This window comes from Asterias rubens, chromosome 11, assembly GCF_902459465.1.
Source record: "Asterias rubens chromosome 11, eAstRub1.3, whole genome shotgun sequence".
NCBI classification, from domain to species: Eukaryota; Metazoa; Echinodermata; class Asteroidea; order Forcipulatida; family Asteriidae; genus Asterias; species Asterias rubens.
The window spans coordinates 4,953,134-4,978,988 of NC_047072.1; the positions used below are offsets into that span (position 1 = coordinate 4,953,134).

At 41.2% G+C, this 25,855-nt stretch overlaps 2 protein-coding genes across 5 annotated transcripts in view; both read left to right on the forward strand.

Moving 5' to 3' along the window:
* The first annotated feature begins 219 nt into the window (after nucleotides 1–219).
* Nucleotides 220–639, forward strand: LOC117296643 (hepatic lectin-like). The gene has a single exon (XM_033779665.1). The coding sequence runs from the start codon at nucleotides 220–222 to the stop codon at nucleotides 637–639; it is 420 nt and encodes a 139-aa protein (XP_033635556.1).
* A 4,428-nt stretch (nucleotides 640–5,067) lies between these two features.
* The window catches only part of LOC117297008 (polyphosphoinositide phosphatase-like), a 34,166-nt gene continuing 13,378 nt past the window's right edge, over nucleotides 5,068–25,855 (forward strand). For 2 of the 4 annotated variants that reach the window (XM_033780125.1, XM_033780128.1), the window contains exons 1-15: nucleotides 5,068–5,373; nucleotides 7,110–7,300; nucleotides 9,015–9,113; nucleotides 10,125–10,260; nucleotides 11,854–11,908; nucleotides 12,470–12,580; nucleotides 14,044–14,094; nucleotides 15,331–15,416; nucleotides 16,890–17,018; nucleotides 17,661–17,761; nucleotides 18,785–18,947; nucleotides 20,985–21,082; nucleotides 22,086–22,219; nucleotides 23,610–23,729; nucleotides 25,194–25,329. In XM_033780125.1, the coding sequence (XP_033636016.1) occupies nucleotides 7,244–7,300; nucleotides 9,015–9,113; nucleotides 10,125–10,260; nucleotides 11,854–11,908; nucleotides 12,470–12,580; nucleotides 14,044–14,094; nucleotides 15,331–15,416; nucleotides 16,890–17,018; nucleotides 17,661–17,761; nucleotides 18,785–18,947; nucleotides 20,985–21,082; nucleotides 22,086–22,219; nucleotides 23,610–23,729; nucleotides 25,194–25,329 (1,476 nt within the window). In that variant the 5' untranslated portion in view covers nucleotides 5,068–5,373; nucleotides 7,110–7,243. Of the gene's footprint in view, nucleotides 5,374–7,109; nucleotides 7,301–9,014; nucleotides 9,114–10,124; nucleotides 10,261–11,853; nucleotides 11,909–12,469; nucleotides 12,581–12,961; nucleotides 13,028–14,043; nucleotides 14,095–15,330; nucleotides 15,417–16,889; nucleotides 17,019–17,660; nucleotides 17,762–18,784; nucleotides 18,948–20,984; nucleotides 21,083–22,085; nucleotides 22,220–23,609; nucleotides 23,730–25,193; nucleotides 25,330–25,855 lie in introns of those variants that run through there. The other 2 variants (XM_033780127.1, XM_033780129.1) reach the window with 2 other exon arrangements.

The following is a 25,855-nucleotide window of genomic DNA, read 5'->3' on the forward strand; positions in this document are numbered from 1 at the left end:
TTGCTCACAAAGACAGACTGTTTGAGACCAGCATCGTCGTTACATTATCTTTAAAAAGCAGTCCAGTTCATCTGTTTGCGTTTCATTTTGTTGTAAATCATGAAGACCTTGGTTTTATTATTCGCAATTGCCTTTTATTTCGTGGTATCGAGCTGCAATGAAGGTTTGACCTGCCCCTCTGAGTGGGTGATGTTTGGCGAGTCATGCTACAAGTCAGTGATGGAGAGAATGACTTTTGATAACGCAGTCGTCACCTGTACCGATCTGAGCAGCCGTGTGGTAGTCCCTTCGTCATTCACAGAGCACCAGTTTATCTGGGACATGGTCAGTGAAGTCCCAGAGGGAACCGTTCATATCGGCTGCACTGATAGGGAGGAAGAAGGCAAGTGGGTGCAGCCTGGTGACGGAGGCGAAGAATGTAGTTTCCTCCACTGGAGTCCAGGAGAACCCAACACTATTTTACCAGGTGAAGATTGTGCGTTTATGGATTATCGTTATGGTGGCCAATGGACTGACGCTTATTGTTACAAATTGGGCTATGTAGTCTGTCAGCGCCCGGCCGTTACACCGACAACCACCCCGCAAATCAGCTACTGCCTGCAAGCAGACACCAACGGCCGCTTCGTATCCATCCGTTGAAGATAAACAAGGTGGACTTGTTTAGGGATGTACCATTTTGTTTTCTCTACAACAACAAAACATTAATTTTACAACCTTCACGATTATCAAAATGCTTCAAATACGCCTCACCATAGACTTGCCCTAAAGAATTCTGGGTTCTGGAGTAGTGTACACATCCACTACCACCCCGCGAAGCCTGCAGGCCTACTGCCTTCATCAAGCGGTAGCAACATTGCAACGGCCGCTTCGTATCCATCACTTGAAGAATACCGCAAAAGGTGGAATTGTTTTGGGGTGTATTATTTTGTTTTTTCTATGATACAACAACAAAACATTTTAATACCTTCGCGACTGTCAAAAAATATACCCAAAGACGCCTCACTATAGACTTTACTAAATAAAGCTTGGTTTTCTGGAGTGGAACTTTAACCCCGGCAGTTAGATTATCCGACATACCACGGGCCCAAGTAGGAACATCTCGGACGGCCTCAGCAGCATAGATCTGGCTAGTTATCAGACGGGACAGACTGCACATGTTACACTGTGACCCCGAATCAAGAAGCATGTATAACTGATTTCAGAAATCCGGGCTAGTGTGGCAACCAGCAGACCTCAAAGACACTGGACACCTTTGGTTATTGTCAAAGAAGACCAGCCTGGTGTGTGATATTAACATATGCATTAGTAATTAACAAACCTGAAAATTTGAACTCAATTATTGGTCGTCGAAAGTGCGAGATAATAATGGAAGAAAAACACCCTTGTGTCACACGAAGTTGTGTGCTATCAGATGCTTGATTTCGAGACCCCAAAATCTAATTCTGAGGTATTGAAATCAATTCAAATATTTTAGTGGGGAACTTACTTCTTTCTCGAAAACTACGTTACTTGAGGGAGCCGTTTCTCACAATACCAACAGTTCTCCATTACTCGTTATACCAAGCCTTGATATAGTTGTTATGCTTACAATTATTTTGAGTAACACCAATGTCCACTTCCTAAGACGCAGGCCACTTTTGTTGCGTGGGCGGCTTGTTGTTTTGTTTTGTTTTTGGAAGTTTGAGCAGTTGTGTGGAATTAGTCCCCAAGGGAAAAGACCAACAACTTGGCAAAATCAGACTCTAGAAGAATAATATAACCAAACAAAGACTGCTCCGTTAAAGGCAGTTGACACTATTGGTAGTTGTCAAAGACTAGCCTTCATAGTTGGTGTATCTCAACATATACATAAAATAACAAACCTGAGAAAATTTGAGCTCAATCGGTCATCGAACTTGCGAGATATGGATGAAAGAAAAAAAACACCCTTGTCACACGAAGGTGTGTGCGTTTAGAAAGTTGATTTCGAGACCTCAAGTTCTAAATCTGAGGTCTCGAAATCAAATTCGTGGAAAATTACTTCTTTCTCGGAAACTATGGCACTTCAGAGGGTGCCATTTCTCGCAATGTTTTATACCATCAACCTCTCCCTATTACTTGTCACCAAGAAAGGTTTTATGCTAATAATTTTTTTGAGTAATTACCAATAGTGTCCACTACTTTAACCTATACTCCGTATGCCCACACCAGAGGTAGCCCGTTGGCAGTGCCTCACTTGTATTTCGGATATGCATGTAAACATTAATAAATTAAGCTATTATAAAACCAAGCACACAATCACTATAATAATAAATTAACAGTACAATAGTCAACAAAATTATAGTTGCCTTAGGCTACTTGGTTTTTGTCATACCCGGTAGCATTTTTTTTTTTGTAGTAGCCTAATATAATAATATTGCAATTACTGAATTTGTTAAAATGATTCCCTTTTTGATCAATTTAGAACAACAATTTCCTCCACTTTATTGAAAAACATAAAACCTCAGTGGCAATTATGATGTACAGAAACAAAAAGCGTAACCCGCGCCATCTTGGATTGAAATTAGAAGGTCCAGTGGCATGGCATCCTTGTGGAAATCAACACGGTTGTGTGTGTGGAATTCAACACGTCTGTGTCTTTTCAGACGTCGGGTTGCAAGTCTACAAAACCCCGACCCAAACTCCCTCTTAAAAGTCATCTGATTGGAGGAAGTTTGGGCGGCGACCGTGTGTCAACCACTGGTCGATGCTGTTATACGTTACCAGACTTCCTAGAAATCCTTCTGACAGGTGACTCATTGGACAGTGTTTCGCAGATGGTTCTCCGGATTGGTTCACTCATTGCCCCTTGCCCGCCCACCTGCCATTCGATCCGCCCTTTTTGGTCGGGTTACTTTCGTGTTGTACTAAGCATGGTTCTCCGGATTGGTTCATTCATTGCCGCGCAGGGTCGAAGAGGCTGGGTGCCAGGACAAAACCGAAACAAATCTCACAAATTTGCATTGCATGATGAATGAAGTAACTCACAGATTGATGTTTCGCAGGCGACCATGTGTCAACCACTGGTCGATGTTGTTACCTGACTTCCAAGATATCCTTCTACCAGGTGACTCATTTGTTGAAAAGATTAGATGGATAATATTTTATAAAAAAGCATTCACTTCCAAACGGCATGAGAATTATGGACAAGGATGGGATCAAACGGAAGCTTTATAATTTGGAAACATTGGGTAGGGCTATAGGTTGGAAGGAGCCTGTAAAAGGTGTCTAAGTGAACTTTACAATTAATAACATTTTGGGGTTGGGGAGGGGTTACACAAATAAAGTAAGCATGTGAAATAGAGCCCAACCTCTCCTTACATTCTGGTCAGTGTATTGTGAGTGGTGTGTTGTCTGGTTTTGAGACAGGCCACCTGTTGCTTGGTGAAGGAGGTCGCCGTGGGACCACTTTAGGTTGAAAGTGGGTGGCGACCTCGGACTTACAATAAATCTCCATACAGAAATTGCACTATTGATGCAAAACGTATCTTGCTGTTTTTAAACTATGGACAATATCTTCATAGGAAAAAAATATTTACAAGAAGAGAGTGTATACATTCTGATTTTTTTCGAATAAGTTTTGCCAGTAAACTCAAATGAGTACATGAATACCGTTTTAGAATTAGAGAAATATTAAGGAGTGAGGACGAATTTACCGTTTTTATTTAGTTTGTACGATAGGGTTCCAGAGATATGGGATGTATGGAGGTTTGTTCCTAGAGCAGCGTGAACATGAACGGTCAGAAATTGTGTCGTTAAAATTTCGCGAGATGCAATAAGCCCAAAGTGACAATAATATACACGTTTTTGACGTTCACGTTCACGTTTAGTGCTCCCGTAACGTGCAGCCTATTGACCAGAAAGTTACAGGACCAATTCAGATGAGAATAAACTAAAAAGAGGCCTACGCTCTTACCGCCCCCTGAAAAAATAAAATAATAAAAAACAGTACACAGATTAGATTTGTGGCACACAGCATGTTCCGAAAACTCGCTTTATTTAGTGCTGTAACAACGCTATGTATCGTGGGACGTGACGCTCCATAAATCGCGATGAATAAGTAAAGGGCCCAAGATAGACTGGGTAAGTTTTCCAAAAAAAAATCAACCCTGAAGGCAAATTGTGTTAATTTATGGCAGGGTATTGAGGGGTGCTGAGCTCGAATTTGCTGTATGCCAAGCGCAAAAATGTCCCATAATGCCTCAAAATCCAAAATCCAAGATGGCCACCACAGTGCGTGCAAGCTTTATGCGCGAACGCAGGGGTATTGTAAACGGACAGCACCCACGCACTGCTGAACACCCCTTTCACAGAATGGTTTAGTCCGACTCGGCCGCGGCTCGGCAGTTCGTCGATCTACATGTAGTAGGCTGGTGCGATGCAGCAGAAAAACAACAGTGAGTACCGAGCAGAAAATGTCATTTTTTTAAGATGTTTTTTAATTTCACTCAACAAAAAGGAAATGCAAGCATTATGAATGTATATTGAGTGTGTGGGGAAATTTTTGGTAGTGTAGTACAAAAGAAAGTTATTGCTGGCTAACGGTCGTAAAACTTTCACCTATCAACGCGGATTTGAAAAACGTATAGCGTTAAAGAGGCCCAAAATATTACACCCCTATAAGGCTCACGGGGGAGCCTTATAGTTTCTCAGAAGTATTCATAAGGTACGTCGTCTAACCCAAAACGAGGTGGGCAGAATTATGACGCCATGCATAAATATTAAGAGAGGCGTATACACCATCACCCACATTACATTTCGACATATTTGTGTAAAGGAATTTCATCATCTAGCGGGGTGCCGCGCGAAGCGCGGCATCCCGCTAGTTGCTATAATCCGGTAACGTGTCGTTGGCCGTCATTTTGAGCACTTGAGGGCGCTGCACCCCAAAGTTCCAGTTTGATCTTATTTTGATTGTCTGTGTTTTGTATTCTTGTATCAATGTCCAAATAAATATAAATAGTTAAAACAAATGAGAATACAGTTTGTTTAAAAGTTTGTTTGAAAATTTTTGCTAAAATTTAAAAATGCCCAACCTCATAATGAGCGCTCAATTTGCACACATAGGCATCTTAGCATCATCGTGCGTAATTTTGAGATTGAGCAAATCCCTAAACGGCGCGTGAAGTAAACAAAATCAAGGGGCTGTAAAACTGGGTGTCGTGAGTGGTGTGAACATTTCCTGTGTAAGTTGTGTCTTTATCTGCTCTAAAAGCCCATGACATCGCATGTGTAGACGACTGACATGGCAGTGGTGTAATCAGCGACATGAAGTGTTACTGATTAAAACGTGATCATCAACCTTATAAATGAGAGTTATTCAAAGAGTCACGATCGAGATTCTACTCCGGAACGGTAAGATTAACGTGTGTGACAAACACGTACCCACAGCGGCACTAGTCAACACTGTACTACTCACTACTACACTCCAGTGACCGGCCAGTCACACACAGTAATGTAACATAACAAGTTGTAGTGCCCTATAAACTGTTTTAATTACTGACTCTGGAAAAGTTTCCGTATGGCGCCACAACTTTTTCATTCATTATGAAATAATATAGTATCTAATTTACCTCAATGAGATATCCCTTTTTGTAAAAATTAGTGAAAAAGTGGTGGCGCCATACGGAAAGTTATCCCTGACTCTTAGTCTTAATTAGGGAATAAAAAGGGTAGCTATAATAAGAGTTCTTAAACGGTCGTTTAAAACCGGTGGTCGTTGCCGTGTGGTAAAGGCCTGAGCTGAAGGCGAGAGGGAGGGCCTAAATAAAAGGTGTAATAAAGTAAGATACTCTGTGAAACTTATCTGTTTCAATGTGCTTGAGCTCTGTACAGTCGTGTGTTGCATTGTTTGTCTGATACGACAGTTTTTGGAGCCGTTCGTGTGCGTATAGTCTTGGTGCAAGACGTTCTTGTTTACCTTTCACTTACAGTGCGGCCAACTCACCGACACCCGCGATGCCGGGCCCGTAACAATAAAAATGTCTTGCACTAAGAATAGCGCATAGTATCCAAAAACAACCGGTTATAAACAGAGCTCCAGGTGGTCATTATCAACCGTTTGATCACCCCACGTGATGCACTCTCCAACATAAGGAATGGCGAAATTGTCTGAGGTATTTTTGATTATAATTAGTCCACTCCATAGTAGAACATTGTCTTAATGGCGCAGATAGTTCTATGAATATTGTATTGAGCCCCGCTTGTGGCTAAGCTCCTTGAAAACTACAACAAACAAGCTACTGTACTGTACTACCAAAGCTAGCAAGCAAAAGGTTGAAATGCCATCATCTCAAATTTGGATCCTAGTCTCACACCTTCATATGCAATGATACTCAGGAAAAGTTTCCTTATCATGCAACCATTCTTTTTCATTCAATATGAATTATTCATAAATACCTCAGACAGTTTCGCTATTCCTATTGGTGGAGAGTGCGTCACGTGGGTGTATAAACCTTTGTTAATGACCAGTAAAAAGTGTTGAAACATGGGCGTGACACGCGAGCTTGCACCTGTGCTTATAACACAGTTTCTTCATTCCTATTGGTCGAGAGCAACGGTCGGGACAGTTGTGCCACATCACGCAATACACGCGACGCGCACAGCATTCCCTTATAAGGAGTTGTTTACTGGAGGGCCTTACCATTTCATAGCTGGAGGGGTGTTGTGTTGAAAGAAATCATGGAACAATTATAATTGTTGCATTTATTTTACTTTTTGACCAAAAAGTGTTGATGTTTTTTGACCGAAAAGGTATTTATCAATCGGAATCAAAGTGTGTTGAATCGGTTTTCAACTAGTGGTTTAAACCCGTTTACAGGAACACGTTGCCTTGGATCGGACGAGTTGGTCTATTTAAAGCGTTTGAAACCGTTTGTTATGAAATGCATATGGCTAGAAAGATGTTTTAAAAGTAGAACATATGCATTTTATAACAAACGTGTTCCTTTAATAATATAGTCTAGTATCACTATCTTTTTGTAAAAGTGAGTGAACAAGTTGTGGCGTGATACGAAAAGTTATCCGATTCTCACCTCTGAACATTAAATGGTTCAATCGGTAAATCTCTTTCTTTTTCTCCCTTAACACAGTTCGGGTTGCTCATCCTAGGACTTTGAGAACCATAAATACCTGTATCGTTTATTAGGCCCTATTGAACTAAACCATCCAGCATCCGTCCAAGCTACAGTCCTTGCTTTATGGAGACTTTGTCTTTGACAGCAATATGGCAAACATCAAGATTTGCAACTTACAGAAAATTGTTCTGTATGAAACCAAAGCGGTTAGTTGTTTTGTAATTTTATATGAGTTTCAGGTTGGGACTGTAATTATTATAATTTACAAAAATAGTTAATGGCCTGACGTTTCGACCCTAGCAGAGTCTTTCTCGAAGGCTAAATGACAACACAACAAACATGAACAGGTAACTTAGTTTCATGTAGTTACCTGTTGTTTGTTGTGTTGTCATTTAGCCTTCGAGAAAGACTCTGCTAGGGTCAAAACGTCGGGCCATTAACTATTTTTTGCATTTATACCCTCGGTCCATTTGGTTGGTAAGTTGTTTGCAACAGCTAATTCTATTTTCTCTATTATAATTTACCACACACACAGAGATCCTTGTGATTTGATTGGTGGAGCAGTGCTATCACATTTCGCTTTTTATTTTGCCATGTATACTGCCGACCCGTCAAATTTTGATATCGGAGTTTAATATTATAAGTTTTCCCACAAGCGCGAGTGGAATACGGAAAAATATAGCGCTTCTGCGTCCCATACCCAAATAGGCCAAAGGTTGAGTTGGATATGGGATGCAGACGTGCTATATTTTTTGTATTTCCACGAGCCCGTGTGTTAACATATTTAACTTCAAGCAAACTTGGCGCGTGACATAGCACACGCAAGACGCAGGTAGTGATGTTAGACATGCAATATAGGTTTATATCACCACTCCGTTCTGCAAATCTGATTGGAGGATTAGCGCTTACTTGAAGATAATGATAATTATTAGACAGTTTGCAGGTTTGCTGAAACGATTCAAGGTTATGATGGACAAGGTTGGTGTCTACTATGGTGTCGTTCATGTTGGTAAGAAGTGTCGGCTGGAAAAGTGTCTTGGTCTGTTTTGTGTAACTGTCAACCAATTTCAAATGACAAGGATCTATGTAATGAGGTTGTAAGGGCCAATTGTTCGAGGGTGATTTGTTTATTTTGGAAAACTCTGTTCCCCTTTCAACACAGTGCTCAAAATTTATGCCTGGAAGGTGCTTGGAAGTTTGAGCGCAAGTTGCAGACGACAACGTCTGTTTGAAGTAAACAAATCTGCCCCTTGAACAAGATGGTGCATTTTGTTTACATGAAGGTGCTCATTACAGCTGCCTACTAACCTGGGCTCAATTTCATGGCTCCGCTTACCGTAAGCAAAGAATCGGCGCTTACGGAAGCAGGGAATTGTGCGCTTACTTTAAGCATATTTCTTGGGTTAGCGGGGAATTTTGGCTTGTACTCCATGATACTAGGCATTCTCGCTTACAAGGCTAGTGCAGAAATTTTAACGCTTGCTGTGAAAGCGGAGAGATTCTGGTGATCATAAGCGCAGAAATTGGCGATTAGCAGAGCCGTGAAATTATGCTTTGATGACTACAATGTATCTGTAATATGTAGGTCGTAGAAGTCTCAGTGGATTACATTATGGGAGTTTTTATGCAGGTTTAATGTGTGGTTACATGGTACATGTTCATTGAAAACGAAAGGGTTACATGTAGTTACTCTTTCAAAAATAAATAATGTGCATGTACGCTTGTTAATTACAATGTAATGATAACAATAATAGACCCTTGCATTGGCTGGGAGGTCAAAAAATTGAGTCGTGCGCGCGTGATCGCACTGGAACTCTCGGCCAAAACGAGTTTCTTCATTGACCTCACAGTGGGCGCTGCTTTGGCTTGTGACATCATGCCTGATTATAACAGGACTTACTTTTTATTATTCTTTTCTAGCGATTCTATGTGGTTGGATCTAACAACTCTGAGGACCTATTTAAGGTACTAAAGATTGACAGGACAGAACCCACTGAGCTACACGTCAATGATGATAAGGTAAGTTACTAATAATAATGTGGTCTTTACAAGAAGTTGAATATTCTGGATCTGGTAGTTACTGTACAATCACCTGGAGGGGCTATCACGTACAGGAGCGTCCACATGGGCTGAATAGCATTTTTTAATTTTAAAGTGAGCCCCCCTTGATAATTCGGAAATGTTTAGGTTGTCCAGACGGGTTTTGAAAGTGATGACTGATTTGGTGCTTCTAGTAAAATCTGGTAGGGCGTTCCATTCCGGGGTGGTTCTTGGATATAATGAGTTGAGAAAACAGTTTTTGCTTATTAATCACGGTTGAGAAGGTGGTTGTTTGTCCTTGTGGAATCGTGGCTGAAAAGGAAGGCATTCATTTATTTTGGTTTTCAAAACTTAGTTCAGGGCTCTCCCTTAACACTAGCCCGGCGTACATTGTCTAGTAAAACCTACTACGGGCTAGTAAACACCACCTATCAACTTTACCTGTGTACTACCTAAAATGTGCTTGTGAGACTGCTGGCCCTCACCAGACTTCAGTTCTCAAGACTACAGTCCCATTTAATGGGAAGTAGTAGTCTGCAACCAGCAGCTTCGCACGAGAGCAGTGATCTCGCGAGAGCATTTTTCGATCGCGGAAACGTGTACCACCATGACTCAACTATCTCACACTGGCAGACCATAAAGGACTTGTCCACAAGTCGAGGGTGGGGTTTGAAGTTGTTTGGAAGTCCTCATGGTAAGGACATGGAAGTTTCAAGCAAAATAAGTTAATTCATCTAAAGTTCTCTTTCTTTTGGGAAAAGTTCATTGAATAAACTTGGAGGTAAGAAGGAAATTCAAAATGTTTGCCATGGGGTGGATTTCACAAGACTATTCTTATCTCGAGTTAGGACGAGAATACTCGTCCTAACTTCGAACTAACCTTTAGTTTTAAATATCTCCCAGGTCATGTCCTAACTTAGGACTAATCCTAAGTTCTTTTGTGAAATCGACCTCTGCACTATTTACCAAAATTGTTTACATTGTTTTTAGTTGGAGTACAGTCGCTCAGAGATTCAGGATCTCCTACGAACGCTGGAGGTCGGCAATCGGACCAAGCCGTCCAGGCCACAGAGTCAAAAGAGCACAGCTGGCCTTGCAAGAACTATCTCGGCCTTCGGCATTCTTGGTGAGTATTTCAACAAAGAACTATATTTTCACAGTAGATTGCTATTTGGTCAGATTCTTTGTTGAGACCAAATTCACGAAACGCTAGGATTTCTTGAGTTAGGACAAGTATAAACTTGTCCTTATTTAGGATGGGTTCAATGCGTCCTAACGCCTATGGATACAGAGCTTAACTCGTCCTAAGAGTAATCCTACAAGTTAGGAAGAGTTTGGTTAAATTGACGGCTTGAGTATTTAATAAGGGAATCAATGTGAGGTGAAGAGGTTTTCAACTAGTGGTTTAAACCCAACGAGGCCTAGTTCTTGATAATTTTACCGAGACGAAGTCGAGGTAAATTGTCTTATAAGCACAGGTGCAAGCTCGCGTGTCACGCCCATTTTTTTAACACTTTTTACTGGTCTTAAACAAAGGTTTATACACACCCGCGTACGCGCTCTCCACCAACAGGAATAGAGAAACTGTCTGAGGTATTTATGAATTTTGGTTTTACCCCTCCACCGGCGATGTATTACAGCACTGTATACATGTACTCGGTACTTTCCTGAGTTCTGTGAAAAAAAGTCATAGTTACATGTATGATTTGTAACCCACGACCTTTTCAATTCCAGAGCAGTGTCTTACCAACTGACTTTTGAGAATGCTCAAATAGCTCTTCGAACTAGCTCTTGCTCACAGAACCCGTGGAAAGTGCGGAGTATATAGTGCTAACATACATTGGTGCAAGCTTGGTTAAACCAAAATTTACATTCTTTATCCTCAATGCAAATTTAACATCTAATGAAGCTGGAGTGGCATATATTTTGTTTAGTTGTTCATAGACTCTGGATCCTCTAGGAATGCTGGAGGTTGGCAATCATACCATCAGGTTGACCAAGCCACCAAGTTGACAAAGTCAAAAGAGCACAACTGGCCTTCTACATTCTTGGTGCGTGGTATGGGTGTCTAGTGCATAACGCACTCGCCTCTCGCCACTGTGCCCCTGGTTCGATTCCTGGCTAATGTGACACACTCTCATCTTCGGTACCTTCTGGAGTGCAAAAACAAAAAAGGGAAAAAAAAAGGACCCCATAGGGAATTTTCTGTATAAAGTCCATGGGAAAATCTCTCCTGTGCCATGAGGGTTGTTTTTCCGGGGCTCTCCAGTTTTCCTCATTCGATTCCTGACTGTGCCGCGTGGAATGGGTTGGTGTGGCTGGCTGCTAAGCAAAAGTCATCTTTATACATGTTATACATGCCTGTGGCTCAAACACGTAGTGGATGTGTTCTTCGCAACTGAGCTACGAGTAAGGATGAATAGTCTCCCAAATTACCATTGTTTTGATTTAAACCAACCATGTTAAAGTCCAAGTATTCAGGTCAACTTTAGTTTGCTTTGTTTTGCAAAGTGGAGCTATTCGTGTGTTTGTTGTATTTCTGCCAGTTTAGGCCATAATACATGTACATCAGGGAGATGGTAGGGCTGTCCAAAGTTTTCAATATTTCATGGTCATGCGAAGAGTTCGACAGTTGTTGGGTTGATGGTAAGGGGGGGGGGGGTATAAATGATGCTTCAGCAACTGATGGATTCATTGAAGATTCTTCTCTCTTTGATAGGTTTTGTGAAATTTCTGGAGGGTTATTACATCATACTTGTGACAAAACGGAGAAGGTAAATTTATTTACTTTTTATTATTAATCATTCCATTCCAAATGCAGTATTGCAGGTGCCAATTTGAATATGACATGACCATTCAAATAGCTGTCCCACAACATTGATGTACCCGTTCAGACAGCCTAGCTGCCTTACATTATGGCCACTTTCATAGCAACAAAGGGTATTAACAATTATGGCTGAATCGCGGTTCAATTATTCTTTAAGGTATTTAAGGACCTTATCAACACGTATCAGTCCCAGCCCTACATGTAGCTGCTTTCAGATACGGCCTGACTACAACATTTGGGGTTGACCAAAGAAAAACTTAGTAGACCAGGATTCGAACCATTGATCTTCAAATGAACCAGATGCGTGCAACATTTACACAGTGTAAATTTTGTAATGTTTTCCCAACGTAATTTTGTATAATAGTTAAATGGCCTGATGTTTCGACCCTAACAGGGGTCAAAACGTCTGGCCGTTAACTATTTTTTGCATTTATACCTTCGGTCCATTTGGTTGGTAAGTTGTTTGCAACAGCTAATTTTATTTTCTGATTTTCTTTTTTTTTGTTAGAGTTGCTGTGATTGGTGGTCACACCATTTACAAAGTGGAGGATTCCAGTATGGTGTATATTCCTAATGACACCTTTTCTTACAACAAGCTACCACACCCAGATGAGGCCAGGTGGGTACCGGGCGTAAGGGTGCATTCCTTACACCCAGAATTGTGGGCACCCTAGGTTTTTATGTCAAGCTAAAGTGGGATTCCAGTATGGTGTATATTCCTAATGACACCTTTTCTTATAACAAGCTACCACACTCAGATGAGGCCAGGTGGGTACCGGGCGTAAGGGTGCATTCCTTACACCCAGAATTGTGGGCACCCTAGGTTTTTATGTCAAGCTAAAGTGGGATTCCAGTATGGTGTATATTCCTAATGACACCTTTTCTTATAACAAGCTACCACACTCAGATGAGGCCAGGTGGGTACCGGGCGTAAGGGTGCATTCCTTACACCCAGAATTGTGGGCACCCTAGGTTTTTATGTCAAGCTAAAGTGGGATTCCAGTATGGTGTATATTCCTAATGACACCTTTTCTTATAACAAGCTACCACACCCAGATGAGGCCAGGTGGGTACCGGGCGTAAGGGTGCATTCCTTACACCCAGAATTGTGGGCACCCTAGTTTTTATGTCAAGCTAAAGTGTTCGGTACATTCAAATTAAAAGTTATCACATAAGAAATCTATGGCACAATTTCTTAGAGCTGCTCAAGCAGACAAAAATGTTGCTCATAGATTTTCTGCTAAGCATTAAATATGCAGGAAAGCAGTCATATATGTTACATGTGAGTTGTTGGTCCTTACACTCAAACAAAGGACACGGACAGCACTTGCTAACACATTATTGTATAATAGATGTTAAATTTGCATCGGGGATATTAATTTTTGTTTTTACCCGATGTGTGTGAGCACTGTATACTCAATACTTTCCCGAGTCCTGTGAAAAAATATCACAGGCATATTACTCGGGTGGGATTCGAACCCATGGCCCTTGCAATGGTCCCTTCCCATGAAATATGCTAATCACATTCACGCATTCGTACAGACCCTGTTGGTTGGCAAACGCCATAGAGTTGTGCACTTAGCAGACGCGCAATCGCGTCTGCGCCACGCACCCATTAGCAGTGTACAAAACAGCGCGATGTTCCCTCATTTTGCTAACCAAAAGGTTAGTGCGCCGGCGCTATGTGCAATTTACATATTTCATGGGAAGGGTCTATTCTAAAGCAGTGTCTTACCAACTAGACTTCCGCTGCCAAAACAAAGGATTCGATCTGCCTCTAGCTACCAGGCATTCTCGGTGGTCTAGTTGGTAAGACACTACTCTAGAATTGCAAAGGTCGTGGGTCGAATCTGACTCGAGTAACTGTGCCTGGTTTTGGGGGTTTTTTTTTCACAGGACTCAGGAAAGCACTGAGTATACAGTGCTTAATACTCACATCGGTGTATGGGTAAAAACAAAAATTAATATATTATTATATATTTCTGGCAATCTGACTGTCACCAAATAAGTGATATATTGATCGCTGCGAGAAAATACTAGTGTTTATTTGCTTTCTAATAATCTTTTATTTTTCTAATAAAGGTATGTCAGGAATTTCCAGAATGTGGACTTATCAAGCAACTTCTACTTCAGGTTGGTTTAATTTTACCAAAGGAGACTCTAGTTACAAACAGCACTATAATGATAGCACTTTTGCTAAAAAATACCCATCCATCAGAAAAACAGTCTACCACTTGTACTCTATAAGAAAACAGTGAAAGCAGTGAAAAACAGGGAAGTCAGGTTGGCGCAGTGGTGTCTTGCCTCGCCTTCCACCTCTGGGAACCCCGGTTTGAGTCCTACCGAGGGAACTATGTGGATTGGGTTTTTCAGTCCCTACTTGACTTCGTGGGTTTTCCCTGGAACAATTCTCTGGGGTTTTCCTCTCACTTCTAAAACTGAAATGTCTTCATTGTCTTCTCACCTTGTCTAGATGCTGAAAAGGCTTTGACAAGTATTATCATAGATAGATGTAGATGTAGAATAATGGAAGTGTCTTGCCCGAGCGGTTATGAGCACTGAATTCAAACTCTGGTGTTTCTGTTCAGCAGAGTGTGGGTTTGAGTCCCAGTAGTGACACGCATGTCCTTAAGACACTGAACCATTGCTTCATCCTTCCGATGGCACGCAAAGCCGTTGGTGTGTTACGCAAGTTAAAAAAACAAGTGCACTAATTATCAAAAAGAGAATGTGGTCTGCGGGAGGCTGGCACCTTGGCTACCGGTGCTGCATACTCCTAAGGAGCTGCATACTCCTAAGGAGCTGAGATGGTTTCACGAATATGTAAGGCCCGATGAACAGGGGTAGAAATAGTGTAATATGCTTTTATGACAATGTTTAAACAAATGCCTACCATCTTGTTTGTGTCCTGCTGTGAGTGCAGCCTGTGGGAGGCTGGCACCTTGGCTGCTGGTGCTGCATACTCCTAAGGAGTTGAGATGGTTTCTGGAGTATGTGAGGCCCGATGAACATAGGGGAAGAAATACAAGTGTAAGATGCCTTGATACAACGTTTATTACCAAACGCCTACCATCTTCTCTGTGTCCTGCTATGAATGCAGCCAGTGTGAGGCTGGTACTGGGCTGCCGTTGCTGCATACTCCTAAGGAGCTGTGATGGGTTCAGGAATGCGTAAGGCCCGATGAACAGGGGTAAAATGCTTTGATACGGTGTTTATTAACACATACCTACCAGCTTCTCTGTGTCCTGCTGTGAATGCAGCCTGTGGGATTTTGGTACATGTACCTACATGTAAGGCCTTCGGACATGTTGGAACACTGAATAGAGCCCTACATCTATGACATTTCGGTTCTTTCTTTTTGACACCCAGCTATAGCTATGACTTGACTCACACCCTCCAGCACAACCTGACACCAGTGATGACAGGTACCAGCAATCCTGGAGGATCACCATCAGGTGGGATCTTATTTGCAACCCTAAGGAACACTGGACACCTTTGGTAATTGTCAATGACCAGTATCCTCACTTGGTGTATCCCAATATACATGTATGTATAAAATAACAAATCTGTGAGCATTTTGACTTGATTGGTCATCAAAGTTGCAAGAGAATAATGCAAGAAGAAAAAAAAACTGTTTGCACAAGTTGTATGCTTTCAGAAGCCTAAATAAAAGGCTTCAGGCCTGAAGTCTTTTATTCTTTGAGTGAGAAATTACCTCTTTCTCAAAACTAAGTTAATTTAGAGGGAGCTGTTTCTCACAATGTTTTATACTGTCAACAGCTCTCCGTTGCTCGTTACCAACTAAGTTTTTATGTTTAAAAATTATTTTTTAGTATTTACCATTAGTGTCCAGTGCCCTAAAATAAACCAATGATTTATGTTAAATTATATGGCGTGTTGTGGCCGATCAATTAATTAAGACGGTGGACTCAAGCTCTGGTGTTTCTGATCAGCAGAGTTTGGGTTGAAGTCCCTGTCTTGACACTTGTATTCTTAAGCGAGACACTAAACCATAAGTGCTACGTAAAGTTGGGGAGTGCTTTCTGCTCTACCAGCCAGGCTGCTGATGGATGATACCCAAGTCTATATCTGTATGGACTGTAAAGGGGGCAACCCCGGTTCAGCGCAAGGAGTAGGTGGCAACGGCCCCTGGAAAGATGGTTCTGTAGGCCACACCTTGAAGTGGCCTTTAGACTTTGTGTGTTTGGCGACTTGTACAAACATAAGAATGCGTTCACCCTCTTTGTTGTGTTCCCTCGTGTGCAGAAAACAATCATAAAGGCTGACTTTCAATAGACCAAAAGAGGAGTCAGTCTATTTTGCTCTCCTGTAGACCTTTCTCATGCAAGGTCACAGCCCGAGTTATTGCGGGAAACAACGAAAAGCCATAAATGCAAAGCAAAATCAAATAGTCACTTGACCATGATTGCCGCGTCCTTCGGATGGGAGAAAAAGCAGTTGGTTCAAATTAATGGGGATATTTTAGCTTGATTAAAGGGAAGGTACACTAATGGTAGTTGCCAAAGACCAGTCTTCTCACTTGGTGTATCTCAACATATGCATAAAATAATAAACATGTGAAAATTTGAGCTCAATTGGTCATCGGAGTTGGGAGAAAATGATGACAGAAAAAACTCCCTTGTTGGATGAATTTGTGTGCTTTCAGTAGGAATGAAAGACTTCTAGCTAGAAGTCTTTTAATATTTTAGTGAGAAACTACCTCCTTCTCAAAAAGTTCTTTACATGTACTTCAGAGGGAGTCGTTTCCCACAATGTTTTATACTATCAACAGCTCTCCAATGCTAGTTACCAAGTCAGTTTTAAATTAATATTTGTTTTGAGTAATTACCAAACGTGTACCTTCCCTTTAATACCACATAGGGTTCAGAAGTTGTTTATATTTATGTTTCAATTCCTTATTGGTTTAGGTCAGACTGTGTATAGAGCCAATCCAAAGATGAAGTATGTATGGAATTCATTCCTGTGGAGCCAGACAAGGAATGATGTCCATCATGACTGGGTCACGTATATCATTCACGGCTTCCTCGGGCAAGTCAGTATCCTTTAAAGACCTACTTGAACGACCTAACGGCAACAAGTCATCTTTGCTGAAATTCATTTCAAGTGTTTTTAACCAATAAGAGAAAGAAAGTTTGAATAAGATTAAAGAACAATCATTTTCCGATTCATACCCTTCTCCGGTGCTTTTCAGAAAGAATCGCAAAAAGCCCTGTGACGTCATCACTCAAATAACGCCATATGTTCGAACTCTGTTTTGTATAGCTGCTGTGTAGCTGTTTAAACATTGCCGGAAAAAGATTTGACACTTAACTTCAAAGACTTGAGACTTGACTTGAAAGATTTGAGACTGGACTTCAAAGATCTGTGACTTGACTTCAAACTTCGACATTGACTTGTTGACAATGAAGGTTCAAGACTAGAGACTAGACCCAGAAACACTTTAAGCCAGGTTCATATATACTTCCTGCGAATGCGAGGCGAATTTGATGTCACAACTCTGTTTTCACAGAGAATGTTTCACAAAAGTTGAGTACAGCTCAACTGCTTGGGAATTTGTGCCGTCAAAATTTGCTTCGCATTCGCCGGAAGTATGAACCAGGCTTTAACGTGTTAAATGGCAATACTCCTGTATTGAGCTAAAGATGTGTTGGTGAATCCTTAACTCCTTGGTGTTCCAGACATTAATACTTTTGGTCGGTCGGTTTACGTTGCTGTCATAGCTCGTCGGTCAAATCAGTTTGCTGGAACTAGATTCCTGAAGAGAGGAGCTAACTCAGAGGTAAGGACAAACAAACTATCGTTTCATTAGGAAGAAACTATAAATAAATAGTAAACTTGCGGGTACAACCATGTGTAAATCTCTTCTTCTTTTTTGTGTGTGTGAGTGTTAGCTCTGAGCCGCCAGGTGTGGTCTTGATTTTTTGGACAGTATACATTGTACTCTGCTCATCTTCAGGAAAACTTTTCATTGTCGGTTTTCCTTTCTTTATAAACTTTGTATGATAGGAAATACAGTCTAGCAAGATTTGCTGTATTAACATGACTAAGGGCCTTGTCACACGCGGCAACTTTTACAGGCAGCTTGGAGGCAACCAACCGCATTGCGTGCTACAGGATCACTTTGGTAGCACGCCAAAGTGTCCAACTTTGTCTTGCGATCCACAAGAAAAATATTTGAACATTGAGATGGAGATTGCTTTTCTTCTAGGAGATTGTCAGGAACTGGTTGCCTGAAAATTGCCTAATGTGACATGGCCCGTATCGCTCCCATTTGAACATTGCAACTGTTAAATTGCGCAATTTTTTTTTTTTTTTCCACATGTAAAAGCAGTGTACGTGGAGCAAAGAGACATCTCAAAAATATTTGTTGTGAGACTTACACTGTCTGAAAACACCATACATATACATAAATGTCTCACTGTGAGTTGTGGTGGATCTGAAATGAATGGTTGATTTTCTCTGAAGGCGATCAGAACATACTGATCGAAACGTTGAGTCGTTTTAACACTGATTCTTTGCTGAGCAATTACAAATTATAAGAGATCTGTATTGGTCCTTAATGATCAACTGTCCTCATTAAATGTTGAGCATTTATAATGTTATTAGTAAATAGGTACATGTACATCGTGTGATATTCAGAGAAATACAACAGAGATACATGTATATTAAGTGTTGTTAGACACATCCCAATAGTCAAACTTCTGTAACAGATATGCTTAGCAGAATTGCACTGAGCATAAACAAGTTTGTGTAAATACTTGACTTGTTCTGTGACTTAACAAATCTTTTTTCCCTATATAAGGGCTACGTTGCTAACGAGATAGAAACAGAGCAGATCGTACAAGATGCATCCGTGTCTCTGTTCAAGCGAGGGCGCTACTCATCGTTTGTACAAATCCGAGGCTCTGTGCCCGGATTGTGGTCACAGGACATCTCCAACATGGTTCCCAAGCCACCAATCAATTGTAAGCATCATTCTTGTTCTGCTTAGCAAAAATATGCAATAATTTGTGCGATTGTTATTAATGAAGAGTTAATAGTCTAATAATAATTAATAATAACAATAATTTATTCATTTATATTGCGCCCATTCCATAAAATGTACACAAGCGCATAACAAAACAACTATAAAAATATTAAAAATTTTACAACAGGAAAATATACAGCAATCCAAACAAATGAAAATACAAGGGCCTTACAGAACAATCCGTAGAGTAAAAATTGCAAAACATTAAGACAGTAAACCCAAACAAATTAGTAAAGGAACAATATATGCACAGGAAGGAACAATATATGCAATCTATTTCAGAGAAAATAATTGTGGCTGAGTGGTTAAGAGCACCGAATTCAAACTCTGATGTTTCTGTTCAGCAGAGTGTGGGTTCAAGTCCAAGCCATAACACTTGTGTCCTAAGACACTTAACCATTGCTTCGTCCTTCGGATGGGACGTTAAGAATGGTTAAGATGGTCTCGTGTGTTGTGTAACACACGTAAAAGAACCCAGTGCACTTACCCAAAAGAGAATGGGTCCAAAGGTCTATGTACATGTATATGCTGGGTTTAGTAATACATGGGTCATTTTCATAACTACCATGAGTACTGCTTCGGCTTTGACATAGGGACCATCCCATCCTCCTGTTTAAATGCCCATGCCAAGAGTGTCTGTTTTTCCAGAAGTCGCATTTTCAAATCGCAGTTTGGCAGTTATTGCTGTGTTCACCCAAAATTACATTTGCTCAGTAAGTTTCCTCTTATATAGCAGCAAGTACATGTATGGAGAGTGTTAATTCATGGAGCCAATGCCCAATGGGAAATGGTGCAAGATTTAGATACTGATGAACAAATATAAATGGGAAATGTAGTTGATGAAAGCTTCATCAGCGTGGCCCATTGTAAAAACTGTAAACTGTAAAGTGTCTTTACCACTTTGGTCTAATTAGCCTTGTCAAAGGCTCTTTACGCAAGCAGCCCAATTTGAAACCACCAAATAGCATTAATCACATGTCGGACCACGAACTGCACGGTACTGCATGCAGTTTTTGCGTGGGGTCAAAGCATGGTTGATCAACCTTGTACATGAACGCCAAATTTTTGCAGCTCGTTTTCGACTTTGTTGTACGAGATTGAAAATCCATGTCATTGAATGCAGAATGAAGCATCTCTGCCAACAATCTGGACTTTTTTTTAGTTGGCTTAGTTGAACGAGGTTGAAAAACAACGCTTTGACCCCATGGTATACTTTACTATTATAATAATAATATTTATTTTTTATATAGCGCTTTATACACCATGTCTCAAAGCGCTGCCAACATTATTACCCTGATCACTGGGCCATCTCATTCCTTAAACCATCTCAGCTCCTTGGGGAGTATACAGCCTGTGCTGCCAAATATGTAGCGCACTAAGCTTATCAATCACAATAACCAACTGTGCCCTCACAGGTACCCATTTACTCCTGGGTGGAGAGAAGCAATTATATAGTAAAGTGTAATGCTCGGGGACAAAAGTGTCACAACCGGGACCGAACCCAAACTCTGCTGAACAAAAGCACCAGAGCTTGAGTTTGGTGCTCTTATCCGCTGAGTCAAGCAGCCCTACTATTATTAAGTACTGCAGTACCATGCCCGTATTGTTGTTCCAATGATGCATTCTATGACATGTCAGATACACGTAAGCAGTTCGTCGTGCACCATGTGATTCATGCTACCTTTGTGAATTCAAAGCAGGGTGCTTGCGTAAAGAACCTTTGACAAGGCTACGGTCTAACTCTTGTGATTGATCTAGCCAATTTAGTTCAGTGATTGATTTACTAGCCGAGTAGCACATATTTGTTGCACAGGTTGGATACTCCCTAGGGAGCTGAGATGGTTTGAGGAATGATTTAATGCCCAGTGACCAGAGGTAATAGTGTTGGTAGCGCTTTGAAACGCCCTTTGAGTTTGAAAAGCGCTTTATAAAAACTGGTTATTATTACTATTAATTGGAACGTTACTTTTTGCAGTGGACAGGGCTGACCCCTACGCATGCCTCGCTGCTAGTCACTTCAATCAATTGTTTGAACGATATGGATCGCCAGTAATTGTCATCAACCTTGTCAAGGTAAGCCAAGTCCCTATATTGTTTGGAACCATGTTGTCGCCAAGTACACCCTTTGTTCTTTAAGAATACATCACCTTTGCACTGACGTGATTGTGGGTGCGTTCGATTAGCTTCCCTGTGCAGACCCCGCGGTGCTCACTCGGGTGAGCCCCTGACAAGAGCTAATCGAACGATCACTCACCCTCTCATGGTGACGTCATGTACCTCGCGGGCCAGCCCCAAGTGACCCACTGCACAAGTACGGCACTAGGGACTGACCCGGGTGACCCCCTGGAATGACGTCAAAGCTATTCGATTGTACCGGGGGGCGACCCAGGGAAGCTATTCGAATGCACCCATTATAGATTCAATAGTAGTAAATATTATAAAAATGCCCTCAAGTTGGAAGAGACCATGAGGCCAACCTCGTAACACCTGGGAGCAGACCTCGGGTCTCGGGCACGGCAGCTGTGGCAATCCCTATCAAATCGCATTGGTTGGGAGGCTCTACGTCCACCATGATGGATCCAGAGCATGATGATGTGGAAGTGTCGTGTAAGAGCACCGAATTCAAACTCTGGTGTTTCTGATCAGCAGAGTGTGGGTTCGAATCCCCAGCCGTGACACTTATGTCCTTAAGCAAAACACTTAACCATTGCTTCGTCTTTCGGATGGGACGTGAAGCCGTTGATCCCATGTGTTGTGGAACGCATGTAAAAGAACCCAGTGCACTTATCGAAAAGGGAAGGGGTTCACCCCGGTGTTCCTTGTTGTGGCTGCTGTATGCGACGTAGCACCTTGCAAACCCTTACCAGGTTTTACTTAATTGGATCTCAGAATTCATCACTGCAATAACCTATCTTTCTGAAAGTTTGTATATACTCAGTGCCTTGAGTACCTTGTTTTGTAGATATGTGCGCTATATCATAAGACTTTGATAGTATTATTATTATTATCATGATGATGAATAAAGAATGAAAAACAGTTATTTTAATGCGTTTTTTAATCTCTTTTCCCAATCTAGAAACGCGAGAGGCGGAAGAGAGAAGCCATTTTGAGCGAGCAGCTTGTGTATGCCATTAACTACTTGAACCAGTTCTTGCCACCCAGGGATTTAATACAATACATAGCACTAGACATGGCTAGATATACCAAAAAGTAAGTCACTTCAAATCCATAGAGTTATATATAAGAACTAGAGAGCGCACGAGTGATGCTTCGTGCACAAACGCCACGGTACTGCAAGATGACAAGCGCATCATTCTGCACGCACGTTGAATATGAAATTCACGTTTGAGTTTGTTTTTTTGAACGCTCACGCAATGCTGTTTGTTCAACTTACAAAATGGCTGCACAAACACACGCTGTGAGATGCATGTTTTGTCAACTTAGAAAATGGCCGCCTGCGCGCATGCCGGAGCGCGTATATAGGCCAGTGCGCCCTCTAGTTCTTATATACAACTCTATGCTTCAAATCACAATTTTACCTAAAATCTGAAGCACAGAATATTGCTAACAGAAGTAGGTTACCAGTCAACATTCAATAAAGTTGACACTGTTGCCATAAGCCTTTTTGAGATATGGCGGACACAATGCTACAACACTATAAGGTTTGGGCAAATTTGTGCGTGTTGACCATAGAAACAGAACGTGTGTTATTCAATGAAGTGCGCATTTTAGGCGACGCGGCGTTTACATGTAAACCTATTGCCCACCAACATGGTGAGCGAGGCATCAGTCGCCGCGTGTGATGCGCGTGCAAGGGGTCCGCCATACCTCAAAAAGGCTTATTGGTGCCCAATTAATTCTTTTTTTTTGCATAGAAATTCCAAGCTTATCAATAAACGATGCATATCGATCTGTACTGGATAGGCAGAAGTGGAACTCCATCAAAACCAGGGTCACAAAGGGTCAGCCATGACTCATAGGACGACAGCTTTATGGATTTCGGCCCTGGTACCAGCCAAAAGTCTGTTTAAATTGCCCTAATGCCTGATGAGTTGCCCTACGTACTAAATAAGCTTAGCAAAGAAGTTTGAGAAACTAGTTTCTTACCAATGGCTGTTATGAATGCCCTGCAGCACCTTTAAACCATTGGAAGGTGCGACATAAACGGGTCTCACAATAAAAATAAAAAACATCCTAAAAACACTTATGTTTATTCCAGCACCTTAGAGGCAGTGGACACTATTGGTAATTGTTATAAAAACTTACTTGGTAACAAGCAATGGAGAGATGTTGATAGTATAAAACAGTGTGAGAAACGGCTCCCTTTGAAGTGATGTAGTTTTCGGGAAAGAAGTAATTTTCAACGAGTCTGATTTCGAGGCCTCAGAATTAGATTTTGAGGTCTCGATATCAACCATCTGAAAGCACACAACATCGTGTGACAAGGTGGTTTTTTCTTCCATTATTATGTTGAGATACACCAAGTGAGAAGACTGGTCTTTGACAATTACCAAAGGTGTCCAGTGTCTTTAAGAACCTTATTGATTGGTAGTCATGTGAGCTTAAGACTCTTATTAACTGATTGTATTTTCCCTTCCAGCCCTAAGTTGAATGTGATCAGTCGTCTTGATTCTATCGCTGATATCGTGGTGAGACAGACAGGAATCTTCCTGAGTGGACCTCATTTGGAACCAAGTTTACCCGTCAGACCAGAGGCAAGGTGTGTTCTTAAGAATAATAACAACCAGTTCTTATATACATGTACATGTGGCACATTTTACAAAACCGTTTCAATGCGCATTGGGCTGGATGTGCCCTGGGCTGGATTTCACAAAGATGTAAGACTAGTCTTGTCTCGAGTTAGGACGAGTTACTCAATCGAACTTAGGACCAGCCCTAAGTTTGTAGGACTAGTCCTAACTCTATGTGAAATTGACCGCTGGTCATTAGGCCAATAACACTCCTTTAATCTTTATCAGCTCCCTTGGGAGTATACAGCCCGAGCTGCCATCCCCTCAGAAGGCTAGTCGTAACTCGTTGTGAAATTGACCGCTGGTCATTAGGCCAATAACACTCCTTTAATCTTTATCAGCTCCCTTGGGAGTATACAGCCCGAGCTGCCGTGCCCTCAGAAGGCTAGTCCTAACTCTTTGTGAAATTGACCGCTGGTCATTAGGCCAATAACACTCCTTTAATCTTTATCAGCTCCCTTGGGAGTATACAGCCCGAGCTGCCGTGCACTCATTTTCAAGCACAATATCTAAGATACCCATTTATATACCCCTACGGGTAAAGTGAAGCAGTTATAGTAAAGTACCTTGCTTAAGGATAGGTGTATCACGACCAGGATTCGAACCCACGCTCCGATGACTTGACCACCAGAACTTGAATTCAATGCTGATAACAACTCGGGTCTTAACTCTATCCCTCCCAGCCATAGAGCATAGTGTTGTGTGTTGCTTTCAAATCCAACATGTCAACGCATGTACTACGAACTCACCTAACTCGTTCACAGATTTAAAAAACGTGTTCGGAGAATAGCGTGATTGAAGTTGAATACTTTATATGTTTCGGAGTCTGCCTACTTTCTTTAATTTATTCTTGTATGGCGAAAAAAAAGCTAAATACTTGATTCATACAGAACTATCAATGTGTTTTCATTCCTAAAATTATTTTAAATAGTATAATTAATTCCTCAACAGACTGACAGATAGGTCACTTTGAAAATAAAAATTTGAGTTTTGCCTGCAGAGTGCTGTGTAAAATCAATGCATAATAGAGACCTTACGAGATAGGTCACTTTGTGAAAATACTACTCGGTTAGGTCACTTTGTGGTACGCAAAATTCTCATGCGCGCCTAACTGCGGGCACTGTTGCGCATAGTATAATCATTGGTAAAGTGGAGTATCTAGATAGGTCAAAAGACAAAATGCCAAGTCAAGTGAAATGTCATTTTTACTCATTAGTGTAATTACAAAACTATTACGTATTAGGCACTGAAACTTGCTGATAATGTTAACAGAATTAATAATTTGTTTTAAAAAATGTTGGTACTAGTGACAAGGTATTCAATATTGCCTGAATGAGATTGAATGGTCAGACAGTAGGCGGAATGACTCAGTCTGATAGAGACAGGAATGTATCATGGATTGAAAAATAATCAAAACTTTATATTCCAAATAGATGTGATCCACCGTCTGACGACAAGTCTTTCACTTTCATCAAGCAAATGGGAGTGGCTAGAACCAACTGTGTTGATTGCTTGGATCGCACCAACACAGCGCAGTTTGTCATCGGCAAGTATGCACTCGGCCATCAGGTAAAGAATAATACTGGACTGAATGTAGACATTGGTGATGTTAATAGTTATAGTTTCAGGCTTTGAAAAAAAGCAATATATTATAACAGGAGACTTGGAAGACCAACAGACAGAGAAGTACGAAAAATGGAGGAATATGTGGAAATACAGAAAACAAAAATGCAGAGCAAGAAAGAAGAAGTATTCGGTAGTAAAACAAATATAACATGGTCTGTTTATGTAAACATTTGATATAAGCTCCACCTTGGTATTTGAAGCTGACGAACTAGCTTCCTTGGCTTCGTCTCTAGAACTAGTTTGTCAACTAGGAGCAAGGTTCGAGTGTGCACAATGGTCAACTAAAAGTTGACTATTTTGACTTGAACCCAGGCTGATCGACCATTGGTTGACTATTATGGTCGACCATTTGGAACCAGCCTCAAGCCCATGGTTTATTCACTGGTCCCAACAGCATGTTCCATTCTAACATGTGTAAAGCGAAGAGGGGAACTAGTGACACTGTATAGCAAAATCGCGGAAGGCAATG

Bases quoted from the DNA above. Each gene is read 5' to 3' on its own strand.
- LOC117296643 (XM_033779665.1), top strand. From the start codon at position 220: ATGGAGAGAATGACTTTTGATAACGCAGTCGTCACCTGTACCGATCTG.